The 16,281-nt window shown below is 37.1% G+C and overlaps 1 protein-coding gene across 1 annotated transcript in view; it reads left to right on the top strand.

Annotated features, from left to right (window-relative positions):
- The first annotated feature begins 4,822 nt into the window (after positions 1 to 4,822).
- The window catches only part of SEMA3E (semaphorin 3E), a 149,886-nt gene continuing 138,427 nt past the window's right edge, over positions 4,823 to 16,281 (top strand). Inside the window, exon 1 of the mRNA XM_026868556.1 lies at positions 4,823 to 5,277. Coding sequence (XP_026724357.1) covers positions 5,163 to 5,277 — 115 coding nt within the window. The 5' untranslated portion in view covers positions 4,823 to 5,162. The remainder of the gene's footprint in view (positions 5,278 to 16,281) is intronic.

The following is a 16,281-nucleotide window of genomic DNA, read 5'->3' as shown; positions in this document are numbered from 1 at the left end:
GCAGACAAAAGTGAAAGCCTAAAACATTTCTAATCTGAAAATTCCATAGGAGGACTAAATTTTATTGTTATTTCCTGTTGTTTCCTTGTATCAGACAGGATCTGGCAACATTCTTCTGCTATCAGTTAGCATATGCTCCTGAGGGTCTGTGGGATCATCCATGCAGTGGTTCTGCTCCTTTTGTTGAGAGATCCCAGAAGATTTTATTGAGTGTTTAGTCACCTGTTGGATCAGCTTTTTTGTGTTCTTGTTGTGTCTTGTCAGTGCTCTTACTTAATGTATCCACAGAATTTTTTATGGGTTGATTGTGAGTTCTGAGGCTGCAGTACCTGCACTGCGTCATGCCAAACAGTTTTGTGTTACTGTTTCTTCCAGTACTGCTGATGCAAGAGAGCAGTTACCAGTTTGTAATACAGACTGGAGCAGACATGAATTCCCACCTCAAAGACAGAGATAAGACAGAGATAACAATTACATGATGTATAGATCTTTCCTTCATTTACATCTGTTGTGAGGATTTCTGTACGATAGAATTTGAAAGCTGACATGTCTATAAGAACTGAAATACCAGTGGATAAGTAGTGATATAAAAAAGTTTTACAGATTAATTACTGTAAGAGAAGTTCTTTTAAATGTAATTTAAAACTTTGTCTAGTAAATAGATGAAGATATGATTACCTGTGCAACACAGCTACCACAGGTTACAGCACTAATGCCGGTACAGGCATCATTAACGTCAGGGAAGGTCACACAGCTGCTTTTGGGGTTGCACACCTTCTTTTGACCTGCAAGCATAGTCCAATAAAGAAAGAGAATTCCTGCTGTGGCTCAGTGTATCATCATCAGAAAAAGGAGGCAGTCTTGTAACTTTTAAACCCAGTTTTAAGTTATGGTTATGGCAATTCTTAGACCACCCCAGCTTTAAATTTTCTAAACACTTCATTTTGCTTTATAGTTATATGTTTAGAATTTGTTACTGGTGCTAGTAGCTACAGATCTACTTATTTATATCATGCTCCTGCATTTACATTTCACTCTATCAGTTAAACTTCAACCAGTTCACACGGTATGTCAAAAGTATTTTGTGTTAGTGTTTAGATCTACAGGCTCAGTGACTTCATAGAATTGTTCTGGATCAGCAGCAGCTGTAGCAAATCAAACTAGGGTACACAGACTTTACATAGCAATTCACAATTAATTTGTAGTTCTTCTGATGGACTTTACTGTACATAACAACAATCTTTTTTTTTCCTTTTCTATCAAGAAAACCTGTCGTCTTCCTCTTCAGGACAGTGTAATTAAAGGGATTCTACCGCAACAATCAAAAACAGGGTTTGCATTTGAAGTTTCAAATATTCTTTACTTACATGTTTCCAGGCATGATTTTTTTATTTATCTGTTAGCATTCATTTAAGTGGAGATTTTACTACTTAAAGAAACTCAGGTTTGACAGAGATCTGTTCTATTTGCTTTATTAACAAAAAATAAGCAGTAAACCCACCTTGTTTACTCTTCAGAGAGCCAGCACTGTACTACATACAGGCTCCACAGCCCTGGGGCATCTGTGTTTGTACTCATCTGACTGAATCCTAATATTTGAACATCTTTGTTGCCATCCTACCTACTGTTTAAAACCCTTTAGGAAGATGTCTCTCAAAACATCCCTTGAGGCAAGACTGTATGCCTATTTAATTGAGAAGATGCTGAGGCAAAAAGCTTGACTGCCTCGCCTGAGGCCACATGTTTCTCTTTACTTGAAATTGTGTGTACCTTTCCACTACTTGCTTTGCATCAAAACTTGTTGTGTAAGGGTGTAAGGCTTGTGATCTTTGTAGAGCAATTAAAGAAAAATAAAGGGAGGATTCTCCCTGTGAGAACATTATCATTTCGTAGGAGAAAAACTCAGTCTGCTGCATATACCGATAGGTGAAGTTTTCCCTTTCTCTTTCATTCTGTTAGGTCTCTTTCCAGTGCAGGCATCCTTCCCCGTGCTCAGCAGCCGCTCACAGCTTTCACATGCCGGCACTTCTTGCTGAGAGCCAAAGCCTTAACACTGAGCAGCAGATCCAGCTTCTGCTTTGGTGTCTTTGCTCTACGGCCCTTCCCTCCAAAGGCAGGGGAAGAAGCCTGAGGCACCCACACAGCCCACCCTGCTTGAGAATCAGATTTCAGACAAAAAAGCTTTGTCCTTGGGCACAAATATGAAAATCAGCTTGTTCGGGTATTTCTGACTACTGGAGCTCCAGCTCTGGATCATGTTGTGTTTGTAGGGAGCCAAGGAGCTGCATAATGGCTGGGGATGTGTGGGGTGAGAAGTGCGTGTGAGTACTTGTAAGCTCAGGTTGGCGGGGAATTGCCCTTATTTGTATGTATGTCTTGTTCGAAGAGACCTGCTGCACCCTACCTCTAATCCAAGTACTAAACAAGGCCCATAGTTTCCAGCAGCTCTCTTGTTCCTCCCACTCCCAGTTCCCTTTCCCCAACTGGGAAATGAAACCAGAAAATTAAAGTAAAATTTGGGGAATTTCTTTGAATTTGTGTCACTAAATTTTTGGTACCACCTCAGGTTACCTAAAGTCTAATTATTCAGTCTGTTGAGCATCTACAATCTTAGCTGCAGCCTGGGAAAATTAATAAATAGCACCCTACTACAGCTTGGAGAGGAGTTCTAGAGAGAGGAAGGATTCTGGGGTTTACACTAATGTTTGCTTTATTCACTGAACATGGGTTTAGTTTTCATACTGTGAACTCAAATTTGGTTTTTTGCCTTTTTTGAAAATACATACATTAAATTCGAAGGAGTGCTAATTTTTCCATATCAAAATCCTTCAAAGAAAAAAATTTGATTTGAACTATCTCAGAACTGGAGATGATTAAATTTTGCAGGCTTATGTGAGAAGGAATGAGTCTTTGAGAATTCTATTAATTGATTTTTTGAGAAAAAAAAAACCCCACAAATATTTCGATAAGAACTCACAGAATCATATCCAAAGAGAAATTAAATATTTCAGAGAGCCTTCATTAACCTCAGCAGGCACCAAATCATGCTCATTTACAGAAGATTATAATGCTCAAACATAGCACATTTGTATGCCTCAGTACTACAAAAGATGCCAATAATCATAAACTACAATAAAGGTGCCAATTATTGGGCAGATGATAAACTCATCCATGCTGAGGTCAATGCTTGGAGGCAAAGCCTAGACTGCCTTCTCCTCCACTGACAAGGTCTCAGTACACATGCTGAGCTACTGCCAGACAGCTGGCACATCAGCATAAAAGTCAGTGCAACCTGCAGTTGTGGGCAAGAAATGGAGCAAATAGCTGTGTGATTTAGCTCTTGCTCCTGCGGTTTAACTGCTGTTGGCACAGTTTCCAGCTGATTTAAAGCAAGCCCAGGTATGTGTACGTGATCTGCTATTGGAGAACTAACAGGTAGACATGACCTCTTCCCGCTCCTGATTATACAGCCTCCAGGAGTCCTTGGGCACTGTCATGATTTACTTCTGTCTTTTCACTAAAGTTGCGCTTTTTTTTTTTTCTCTCCTAGTAGCTCATATTTTTTATTCGTCTTGAACAGATCTGTCTTCTCACATCCATATATCCTGCTATTACAATCATTAGCATTTCACTATGTTATTGTGCTGGGTTCTTTTCAGTTTGCTGGCAAACAGAAATTTCTTATTAAATCCTTCTCTCCAGATATCATTACCTTTTGTTGCCTAACAAATTTTTTTGAGTGCAATATTAATTTTCTTTTTCTTTTCTTTGTGATTCTTTTTCTTTATAAAACAATGAAAAGTATAAAGAACCAACATGATTCTAATGCTCCAACCCATTAAAAAAAGTACAATTGTTAATGACTAAAATGCACCTCACAAAATTCTAAGTGATTTTATGCACGAGATCTTAATTATAGAGAACTTTATTCCTTAATTAATGTATTCCAGACATAGATCTACAGTCTTGATTTATAAAAATTTAGTTCTTGCCATGGGTAGATTTTTAAGTTACAAATTATGTGAAAAAGAGATTAAGTTTTCTGGTATTTGTTAGTTGCAATATAAAAGGTAGCTGCTTGACACTTGTAGATCAGATACTGTTTATCATGCTAGCACAGCTCTCTCCTCAGCCTTTAATTTTTTTTTTAAATACTTTCCAATCCTACAAGCATTTAGTCAGATATTTTTACTGACATGTATAGATAACCCAAGATTCCAGATCTACAGGCATTTAAAATGTAATGGGGAGAAGCCACATTAGGAAAAAAAAAGAAAATCACAAAAGCTAAACCTGTTCCTTTAAAGTAAGAAAGGATCTGAAACTGGAATCTTTATTCTGATCCACTTAGTAGCATGCTGTTTAATGACTCCAAGTGATAAAGTACGTAAATAGTTAATTCAAGGGCTAATCCTCCTCTAAAACTGAGCTGGGAACAAAAGCTGAAATGACTTTTCGAAAGGGAGGGACAGGAGGAATTCTGACCCTTCTCCCGACACTCTACAATGTGAAACCACGAGGCAATTGAGGAATCAGTGCACGGCACGTGGATTAAAACGCTTCCTAGAAGCAGCTAGTACTGTACATTGCCTCAACCCTCCCTGAACTTTCTCAGTAAATACTGCAGCCTGACAGCCCGGCTTCCCCGCTGGGTGGATCCTGCAACTCCAGGAGGGAATGGCACTTCTTGTTTTTAATTAGCAAAGGTGAAAGGTGAATTAAAACTAGCTGTTTGGCAAGTCAGAGCAAGGGGCTGAGTTCTGAAGAGCACCAAGGAGGAGGGTGCTTTCTTCCTTTTTTTTTTTTTTTTTTTTTTTGAAAATACAGCTTCTTCCTGAATCCACTGGCAGAATTACTAAAGAGAGCTCAAGACACAACACTGCAGAGTAACGCCTTGGAATGTCCTCGCACTTTATAAACAATTGTCCTAGGGAGGGAATATTTTTTCATGACATTTGCACAGCTTGACAAATGTCTAACTGAGTCTGTGTGCTTCTCTGATGAACACTGAATTTTCCATAGAGATAGCCCACAAACTGACCAAAGAGAGAGATCTAACTGCACTGGGAAAGTAGAAGTGGAACTTGGAGCCTTAAAACAACCCACCAAAACAACAAACGAACAGCAGCAGTGGAGAGCACAAGAATCTGATCTTGGGCAGGATGGCATCTGCCCAGGACCTTTTAATCCTGGCACTATATGTCTTGTTACTAGAGTTACCGACTGGATGTCATGCAACAGATACGAGGCAGCCAAGGTTACGTCTGTCACATAAAGGTAGGTCAGTGTGTCAGGCTTTTAAAGACTTTATGCTAATGCAAGTTCATTGACCTCACTGAAAGTATTGCATTGGGGTTAAATTCTGGTCCTTTGACAGAGTAAAATATTCCTGTTCAGAAATCTTGTGAATTATTTCCTTGTACTGATTTGCATCCATAATTAAGTTTACTGAATTCAGGAAGATTTAAAGCACTTCCAGTGATGATTTTAGGTTACTGAAATATGCTTCTACCTGAAAGTGTGTTAAATTTGCTTGTCATTCTGTCTTGTCTTCCATGCTGTAAGGAGGATGTCTGGTTTCTAATAAGAGGAAAATGAATGGAGAAGATAACCTGAAATTATTTCTGAATAAATATACTCTTATGCATCAAGTAATCTTTAAACAATTAAATGTCTGTTTCACTTTTAGAATTCTATCTGTCTACAAATATAGCTAAGGCAAAAAGACTGAATTCCTGTGCAACCATATGATTCATTTTCTAAACTAGCAAGTGTCATCACACTATAATTAAAATGACTAACTGCCAATGTTAAGTCTGCTTGCAGTTTAACTGAGTTACCCAAAGAAAAAAAATGTTGATTTTTTTTTTTTTCTGATGTGTATGTAAAGTACTTACAACTTTTTTGTGTGTGTTTGTTTTAACATATTTAAGTTTCAGTTTACCTGAAGCCTGAACCATTCTTCCTTAGCTCCTTCAGAATATTTCCTTGTTCAGTTTTGGATTGCATGTGATTTAAAGTCTTCCCTATGATTTGGTTTTAATCCTGTGTATATATATTTAAAAGTACCTGTGCACAACCATGACATTTCAGTTCTCTTCAGCAGTACATACTTTTATAGATTACACACTTAGAAATACATGACAGGCAGTTATTGCAGTAGGAGTGAAAAAATCGAAGTGTGCAAGATAAATTGATGATTGGCCAATCAGTAATGTTTTGATATTACCTCTTATGCAAAGATGAAAACGCCTTTTTGCTGACATAGTTGGGAATGAGAAAATGCTAATTTACTCAAGAACATTTCTGTGGTTATGAAAGTGATAACTAAACTGCATCAGTGTGAAATGCATTAGAATACCTATTTTAAGTATGGCTAAGATTTAAGAATTAGCCTCAGCTACAGTTTCATGTGTAGACAGCTGTAGTCTAAACAAGGTTTAATTGTGTTTTATATAGCAAGCTAAGTTACTAATTATACAGAAAAGAGAAGCTGAATAGGATAATTGGTCTGAATGTCTTGCTAGGAAGCTATAAGAAATGGGGTTTGCTTTTATAGGGCAGTGAAACACATTTTAAAGAAATAAAGTTTTGTCATGGAAAACTGTCTTGTAAGTAGTTAATTGCTCTCAGTGAAATAAATTATATTATCCCTCTTAATATATAAACCACTTCTTTTTTAGCCTGTGGTTTCAGAGTACAGTAGGAACGAGTGGCAAATGCTGATTATATAATCCTTTCAGATCTCTTATTGTTGAAAAAGTGCAGTTGAACACTGATTTATTTCTAGGTATAATTACTAAGTCAGTGATGGGGTAAGAGAGGTGAGAAAAGCACAGATGTACGTTATGTTGGTTCGGGACTCTGGCTTCGCTGCCAGTTTTGGCAAGCTCCCCACTATGGTGCTGAGACTATTATCTGCTTCTGTGCTCACTTGTAGAAGTAATTGTTTTTCTGCTGGTTGGACTCAGTGTACATTTCACTGCATTCTACTTCAGTTTTCAGCAAGGAGCCAGTAATTTAGCCATAACACATCATGACTCTGATATTTTCAAGGAGATGATAAAACATCAATTTCTCAGAGGGCCAAGCCTGCTGTCAATTTGCTCAGATCCAATGACACAGAAAGAGCTGTCCCAAGTAAATTCTCTACCATGAACACTCATCACCATCTTATATTTCACCTTGGACAATACCTTTTCTCATTTTTCACACTTACAAAATGTGACTGCTTTTGCCTGACCACATACCCCAAGCCAAAGGTTAGAAATGGCATACCTGCCTGCACCCTGGGAACAGCTATTGCAATCCTCCCAGCCAAAAGAATGTAGCAACCAAGCATGAAGACAATGAGTAAATGTCGTTGCTGTATTCACTAATCAAACAGGAACAGCAGGAGGGTCCCTCATCTTAATTGCATTTACTCCAGAGAAAGGCTGCTGTGGGTACCAGCTAGGCACAGGGGAGTTACGAAAAGGCGGTTGTACACCCTCTTTACAAAGCGGCTCCAGCCTGTCCTGTGTGGTACAGACGATGTAGCCCATATGTATAAATTTGCAGTGTGGAGTAGCTGTAAATTCAGTTAAAAATTTCATTGCAAAGGCTCTGAAACATGAAAGTAAGTGTGCCTGCTTGCTGCCTCTCTTTGTACTGTGGATGCTGCTGGTTAATTGGGATTCAGGCCAGAACGATAGGCTAGTGCTGACTGGTAAGCTAAAAGCTTCTGTTATGAGCATGATGAGGTTTATGGACATGAGATTTTTTTTTTTTTTTTTTTTTTTTTTTTTTTTTTTTTGTTATGGAAGAAGTATTTAAAATTAGCCTGTTTTAAGATCTTGTTACTTTAAGGAGCCAAGAGAAAGCTTCCACAAATTAGAAACAGACTCTGATTTTTATAAAGTCACAAATTATCTTTTTTCTTTTTTTCTTTAAAATTGATGCTCAGTGGAAATATAGTGAACTGACAGTGTATGAGAACTTTTTGCTCTGACAGCAAACCAAGCTTCACCTGCAGTGCACGCATGCCTCCAAACCCACTGCAAACAAGATCAGGTCCTAACCCTTGTGCAGAGGGGTCACCTGATGGATAGGAATACCACAATCCCCTTGCCAATTAAGGGATATATTGTGCAACTCCTGTTTGACTCTATGGACATTTACTCAGCTTTGGTAGGAGTTAATGCAAGTGCTGCATTCCTGAACTACTGTTAAACCTGTCAAGTTAATGCAAACTCTAGTGGTGATTTTTGGTAAGGTAGAGGATGGGTTTTATTTACAGTAAACACAAAGAATTTTACCATTACTTTATATGGGATTAGAATTAATCCGATAACCACCTAACAGTCAGTTTATGGTTCTAACTTCATTTTTAGTAAGCTGAACTGTATTTATATCCAGGACTTGAAGGTGTTTTCCTCAAACTGTCAGTTTGTGTCTATCAGAAAATTTACACTGCAATTAGTACCACGTGTGGTATTAGTGGTATGGTTGCACTAAAGGTCAGTGTTTGATGATGACCAATGAAGATGTTGCTTGAGTTAATAATGTACTCCAATAGCTTTATGTCGATTTGTAGAGGAAAAAAAAGTATTATAGCTCGTTCAATATTAGAGAGAAATAAATTTCTATGTTATTAAGTTATAGGTTGACAACTACATTTAAAAATCGTTACCTCATTTTACATACAGTACAGGCTCTGACTAATGAGGTGTTAATGGAAGCCAAGCTTCAGCCCCTGATCTTTATAGGCTGATGGTTAAATTCTTTCCCAGTATGCCACAGTTCAAGTTCTCGCAATGGGAAATATATAATTAAGGTGAAATCAGCACACACTGCATAGTAAAAAGAAACTATTTACATTACAGATTGAAATGGATTGGGTTTCCAGAGGACAGGAGGGATATATTTATATAAACCGAACAGAGCTACACTAGAAGCATGTAGGCCTGAAGAGACCATGAAGGATGTAATTGTATAATTCAAGCATTATGCATGGTTTGCAGTGTATTTCTAACTGAGGTTTTTTTGTCATAGTTTGTGAATATGGTAAAGAGCAAAGGTAAAATTGTATGAAGATGAGGTATTTCGCCCTTACGGTGGTCTGTACAGTTTTGTTGCTGCAATGGGATCTTGTATAGTTGGTTATGTGAAGAGATTTGAGGATCTTGAGGGATCAGTTTTCTGTTGTACCCATTAACACCACTGTTCAGCGGTTTGAGGGATTTTGGCATCACCTGATCTCAGGTTGTGTAGCTATGCACTGGACACTGTTCTTGTCTGGAAAAGATATGATTAAGTAGCACTTGTGCCGGACTTATCCACCCAAATGTCTCCCTTTTACCTGCTGTGGGAACTGCTTGCTCCTTTCTATACTAGAGTCAAGCTGCAGCAGACAGAAGGAGCAGATTGAATTTAGAAGGAAATAATCTGGATTAGAAACTTTATTCGCCAAGCATAAATATTTCAAACAATAGTAGCAGACGGCTAAAGAAGGGAGAGCTGAAATGTTGCAGAAGAAAACTGATACTCTCCTTGTTCATATACAGATTTTAATATATAGAATGTGTAATTTTAAACATTTAATGTGTAAGAATTTGTTTGTTAGGGCTCACTAATAATTTTTGAGGGCTGCTGAAGTCTGTTCCAGCAGAAAAAAAAAAAAAAAAGTTTCATTGGCATTTGTAGGAGCCAGACTTTAGGCACATCCACTTTAACTTTCTTAATAACTGTAATATAGAATTAATTAACACTAAGCATTTCATCATGCTTATCCATGATATCTTACTATGTCTGTTCTCTAGCTAGGTGGCAGCACAATTTACTCAGGGACTAATGACTAAATTGAATAATAAAAATGTAGAGAGTTTTTAGGCAGGCATTAGGTAAATATATTTAATGAAAGTATAATATTTTGAATGAGTAATCACCTGGCCACATAAATCATGGCTAATTAATGACCAGCCACATAACCCATAACTGAATCATGACTGATTCAATTTCATGCATGAAAATGTTTTCTATTTTTAACAGCTTTCACTGTAATAGAATTTTGATTTTGAATGACTAGGAGTGACTACTTTTTCCTACCGAGGCAAATTTAAATTTGAGAAAGGTATTAGTTCATGCTAGTTATAAACCACCTTTAATTTGTACCAGAATAAGGATTTAGCTTGTGGTCTATGCTTACATATAGTCCAGAGAAGTCTGTAGAGAAAAACACAGATGATTATGTGTATGTATATACACACATGTATATAGATATATATGTATCTATAAAATAAATGTGTATATATATAACATTGACATTTGGATTTTTCTTACAGTGAATTAAAGAGTGGTATAATTATGAGGGCTTAGGAACTAAAGACCTGTGTTATCCTGTATTATGGCTCCAGGTCTAAATGCGTTTGGATGTAAGGGCTGATAAACAGAATTATAAATGTTTGGAAAAAAAACATGAGACAAGCAGTCTCCCCCAAATTCTCAAGGCCACATAGAACTCAATGTCAGTTTAGAAATGTCTTAGGGAAAGATATACAAATATCTTTGAACCACTTGTGGGGTAGAAAGGAGAGCTTTCACATCCCTTCTCCCACTGGACAGCCAACTGATTTTTTACTAACAATTAGGACAAGTTTTACATTTATTATGCATCCGTATCACAAGAGGTGACTGGCAGCAAGTTCAGGAGTGTTTCCAAGTAATCCTAGAGGGACTCGCTCACCAAGACAGGAATTTTTTGGCAGAGAATCCACGCTAGTTCATTTCATAACTGCGTTTTGTTGACAAAGGCTTCTGTAAGTATTGCTGTAGCAGAACTCTGAAGCGATAAGCGCCACCACCGGGGATGCAAGAAGCAGACTGTTTGCTGCGTAACATCAATCACTTTCCTGCTTTTCCGTTAAAGAACTGAGTACCATCTGAAGGTGCAAGACCAGAATATCCTGCATGCTGCTGCTTCTATGCAGCTACCTCCCTGCTTTCAAAGCGATAACACCATCTGCTATTTTAAACTCTTCATCAGATATTGTACTCATCATTATTTCACTGAAAGCAAGTGTTACATTTTACTTAAATGAAAACAGGATTAATGCTGTTTGTACGATTTACACGATGCTGTGCAAGGATAAGCATCTGTGTCAGGCCTTTTGAGAAACTTTTGGTCAATAAATATTCTGAAAGTGTGCAATGGGAATACTAAATATTATTAAAACTGACGCCCTGGTTTTCTTCATGTAGTCAGGCAAATACGATGAAGTTACTGAACGCAGCCAGCATTAATTAGAAAAATCTTCAGTTCTTAAAGAAATTCATAGCCTGCGGGGATAAAGATAATAATCTTTGTTTTACAGAAAAAAAAGCCCTTTTGAGTATACTATTTAAAAAGTTTTGTGTTGGTTAGTTAATGTTTGGCAATTAAATAATCGGTCAAAGATTCACAATTAAACATGAAAGAAAATGGTAAAAGAGAAAAAGAATGAAAATATCGCGTTATAAAAAATCTGTAGTTTAGTTATAATTCCAAACTTCTGTAATGAAAGGATGTAAATAACTTTGAAGAAACAGTATTTGAGAAGTTTTTAAAATAAACTTCATCTTTAAATTAAAGAAAAATGTTAGATTGTCATCACCAAGATTGTTTCAGGAACTGAATGAGTTTGCTACATACATGAAAACAAATACAACCATCATGATTCTCTCAGAGCATAGTTTCAAAAATACATGTTACCAACCTTTTGTTTCCTCACTTTTACCATCTCACATTGACAAATTAGTTTTTCCCTTGATCATGGTTCTTTGATCATCCTCAAGGCTACAAATTCTTACTTTGGAAGAGAGATTTCACCTTGTTAATGTGTTAAACCAAAGGCTGCCTTCACTGTGTTTCTCCTCTAAGTATCTTCTGTTAGTTTTGATGAAGCTATAAATTGATATTCTTTCACTCGTGCTGCATCGCTTTGGCAAACTGTTTTATATCAGACTAAAGACATTTCTTTTTCCCTTTCAAAACAATGTAAAGCAGGAATGTATCATTACGTATTCAGTTTTATCTTACCCTGTGATGACTTTCATGCTTATAAAGATCACCTAAGCAAAAGTGTTTTGAGGTTGTAGGGTTACAAACACTGTTTTTTCTCAGGGTTTCTCTTTGACATTTCTTGATGCTAGACCTTTTCAGAGGATTGGTAAATTGCAGCACACTACAAACAGGCATCCGGATGATGCTCTAGGTGAATATATCTTAGTGATGAATCTTTGTTTCTCGTTTAGTCTCATTTTACCTGTAATTTGCAGGACCTCTGGATTGCAAAGGTTCCTTTTACATTTTCTGTGCAAGTATGTACAGGAGGTCTGTAACCACAAAGATGTCAGCAAAGTAATGCCTGCCAAACATCTTGGCCCAGGCATGACACCCAGGTTGTGTGTGTAGCCAATAGCTGAAAAACTTGGATCACTCCTGTAGCTGTAAAATAACTTTTGATGGAATAAAAGTTGAATCTCATCTCTAAATTGCTTTTTATTAGTCTCAGGTGAAAGCAGATAATTAGTAGTTGTTTATGTTGTCTTGCTACCCTGTCTCAATGTAGTACTGGGTATGCTTTATTACCTCCTCTGCCAATCAGAATCTGCTTAACTCTTATTAAAAGTCAATGAGAGTCTTCCCATTGCCTATAATGATCTAAGATTTGTCCTTGAATGCAGTGCAGTGTCTCAGACTGAAACTTCATTTGCCTGATGAAAGTGCCATGCATCTACCTCGTACACTTCACAGTACAAAACCAATGAAGTTTACCAGGAAACAGCAATACTCTCTGCCGTGTTGTCTCTTTGCCTCCCATGGAGAAACTTGGTGCCGTAGCGCTTTTTGTAACTCACCTGCCTGTTACTGGTTGACTCCTGGCACTTAGATCTGCAGTATCGAGGAATGAATTAAAACTTGAAGTATTCAATACTTCTGCAGGTTAAAAAGTCAGCACAAAGTAAACCCTGTAACAGTCTAATGGCAAAGACTAATTTGTCATAGACATGCAACATCTAGCTTCTAAAAGTGTATTACCGTTCTTTGTTGAATTAGCTTGATAGGAGCTTTCACATCAGAAACCTGGTTGTGGAGGATACCTTTCCAGTCAAGGAAGGCTGTATGACAGAAATGAGGTTTTTGTACTTTGTGTGATCTATTACAATGTAGTTCAAAGGATCCTTATGAATATTAAATGTCAAAATACAGAACAAATAAAAGGCCAAAAATCTCGTTAATGAAAAAACCCAAAAAGATCAAACTCAACCAAACAAGAACTGTTAGCCAAAAGCTGGAGAAAGGAAAAACAAAACAAAACAAACAAACAAACAAACAAAACCACAAAAAAAACCCCACCACTGATGACTTCTCATATTGCTTTGGCCTGAGCAGAAGATGTTAATTATTTATAAGAATTTGATGACAGGCAATATATATTCCTCTTCAGACTGTGATTTGGCAGCAGCAGTTAAGGGGGAAAAAAAAAGTTTACGATCCTTGTGAAATCATGTTGCTAACATTTCTACTTCATCAGTACTGAAGAATTTCAGGTTTTAGGAAATTTACTCATTCAGTGCAGCATGTGAAGTTTATTCTCTGTTTCTTTTTCTCTAAATCCCCCAAAATATATGTACATACAATTTTAAAAGGTTCTCAACTGGATCTCTCTAGTACGATGAGGGGTTTTTTTTTGCAAACTATGTCAAAAATAATTCTCTAAACCAAGGAACCAATGCTTGGAAGACAGGCATTCAGTGAAAGAAAACTTCACTCCTCCTAACATCCTTAATGTATCTATTCTCTACTTTTTCTGTGTTTATTTTTATCTAAAGGATTCCTGACTTCATACTGTGAAGCAATTGAAGGATCTGTGGGGAGTCAAACAATGGGCTTTTTACTGTTGCTAAGTTTGCTTTATAGGCGTTTTCTTACAACACATTTGTTTAATAGGCCTAGTAAAATGGTGAATGCAGCTGTAAATATATCTTTTATTTGTTGATGTGCAATAAACATCACAGGGATGTTGGGCTTTTCTTATTCTCATCTTCCTGACACTGCTGAAAGGAAATTGTGCAAAATGAATGAAAAGTGCCTTAAACTGATGGCAGAAAACAACAGTGCCCACATACCTAAGGGTCAGTACCTTGTTTCTCTTTTAACAGATGGTTTCTCCCAGCAGTGTTACTAAAACTTAATAACAGTAAAATAAGAGGTTGCTTGATGTGAGGGAGTTATTCCAGATAGCACTATTCACTGGGGTCATCACTGAAGGTCATTTTTCAGCCAGAAAGCTAAAGGTTAGCAAGTGTTGCTCAATTGCATGAGCTCCTGCAACTCCTTATTTATGATTAAGCTAAATGCTTTCTTGTGGGTCTGTGGTAAAAGCCAAGAATAAAGGAAAATAAACCCATTCCTTTATGTATTAAATATTTCATCTCAGTTGATTGAGAATGGTATGATGCAAAGCTTGAAAATATGTGTTGTCTGGGAGCCCAGAAAGATGTAAGCTGTCTTAAGAGATCTTGTTCTTATTAATGTTGTTGCTGAAAAAATGTCTTGTCTTTATGTGCCTGTGCTTATCTTAGGCATGGCCATGTCCTTCTGCATATTTTCAGGTTACACAAGCATCTGGGATAGTAGTAATTTCTAAACACACTATTGAGGAGTTCTTAAAGTATTCAGCAGGTTGAGCATTTATTATAGCTCAGGACCAGACTGTAAACAGTCCCAAGCTCTTTACTGATTCCATGGTATTCCTTCTTGAGTGACTGCAGCTCCTGTGGGTCAACACTCAAACACTGCAATGGGTTATTTCATTTCTAAAATACTTGAATTCTTGTAAATAAAATACTTCACATTTAGAAGATAGAATAAACAGTTACAGTAAAAAGGGGTTCTCCAACAACACCTTTGAACAGCACACTGTCCTTAAACTCTACTGCTAAGGATATGAAATCTTTAATGTAAAAATAGAACAGAGGCCTTACTTCACTGTTACTAAGTACAATAGTAAACTTGTCACGTACTTTTGTGGCTAAACAGTGGATGCGTTATTCCCTGTTCCTGACTTTACTTTCTGAAACAAGTGGTCCATTTGGTTGTTGCACTCGGCCTGGAAGCATGTTTTTGTCGCTCCTGAGTATAGAAGGAGAATAATGGTCAGGTTAAACCAGAGGCCTAGTTTACACTCAGAGAAAAATAGTTGAGATGGATTTGGGATGGATATCTGATGATGTCTATGATGTTACACACCCAAGGATGAAACCCTCTAATTGAGAATGACTTACTGCAGAGCTTACAAGCTGCAACACTATTGCCTTGATGAAGTATAAGTGAAAATATTTTTACTAAGTAGCGTGTCTTTGATCTAATAATGGCTGGAAGATGAGGATGAAGATGGAATTGGTGACTTGAGCAATGTAGGTAGCGACCATAGCAGCTGGACACAACTATCTCTGGACTACAGTAATGACTCAGAGGTGTTCTTCATCTGCTTCCGTGCACAATATGCTGACTTTGTTTAAGCATGATATGCTAATTTAGATTAAGCATGATATGATGATTTAGGTTAAGCAGCTTTCAGAACAGTTTACACTAAAGTGATGCACTATCCTATTAAAATAGGTGAACCTCTCACAGCTACCTGCCGGAGCTCAGCTACGGTCTGGTCAAGAAGCAGTAATAAAGAGAGGTTTTATACAAGCTCTTTAAGTTATTTCTGCTGCACACGAAGTGACCTTACAGACCATGTCCTAAAATTTTGATTCTATTAATACTTGATCATGTGTGTACCTTTAATCAGATAAATGACTCCATCGATTAAAAGTTAAATTGGGGTTTGTTTGCAAGATCACAGTACGAAGCAGCACAGATTTTTTTGTGTCCTTCCCTGTAGCATGATTGATTAAAACCAGTCATGACAAAAGTTGTTCTATTTTGCCTCTACCCAGACGTTACAAAGCAACATGAAACTCTGACAATTTAGATTTACATGTATAATATCACTTTCAATTTTATTATTTGGTGAAAACACTTATAGAAAGGCTTGAAACTTACAATTTGTCATGCTCCTTTCGTATAAGGAAAATGGTATTTTCAGAAAATTTCTTAAGGATTTTCTAGAGCACTGTAATATGTGTGGGTACTTGTCATTTAGAACTGTGAAATAGATGTTACAAGTGTTATATGTGGTCTCTGTAATTTTCTTGACATGGAACCCCTTACTTTGTTAGAAAACACAACAAATTACTTAATACCAGGTT

The sequence above is a fragment of the Athene cunicularia genome (genome assembly GCF_003259725.1).
Source record: "Athene cunicularia isolate RWA chromosome 1 unlocalized genomic scaffold, athCun1 chr1_part2, whole genome shotgun sequence".
NCBI lineage: Eukaryota > Metazoa > Chordata > Aves > Strigiformes > Strigidae > Athene > Athene cunicularia.
This window is presented reverse-complemented; position numbering and strand designations above follow the sequence as displayed.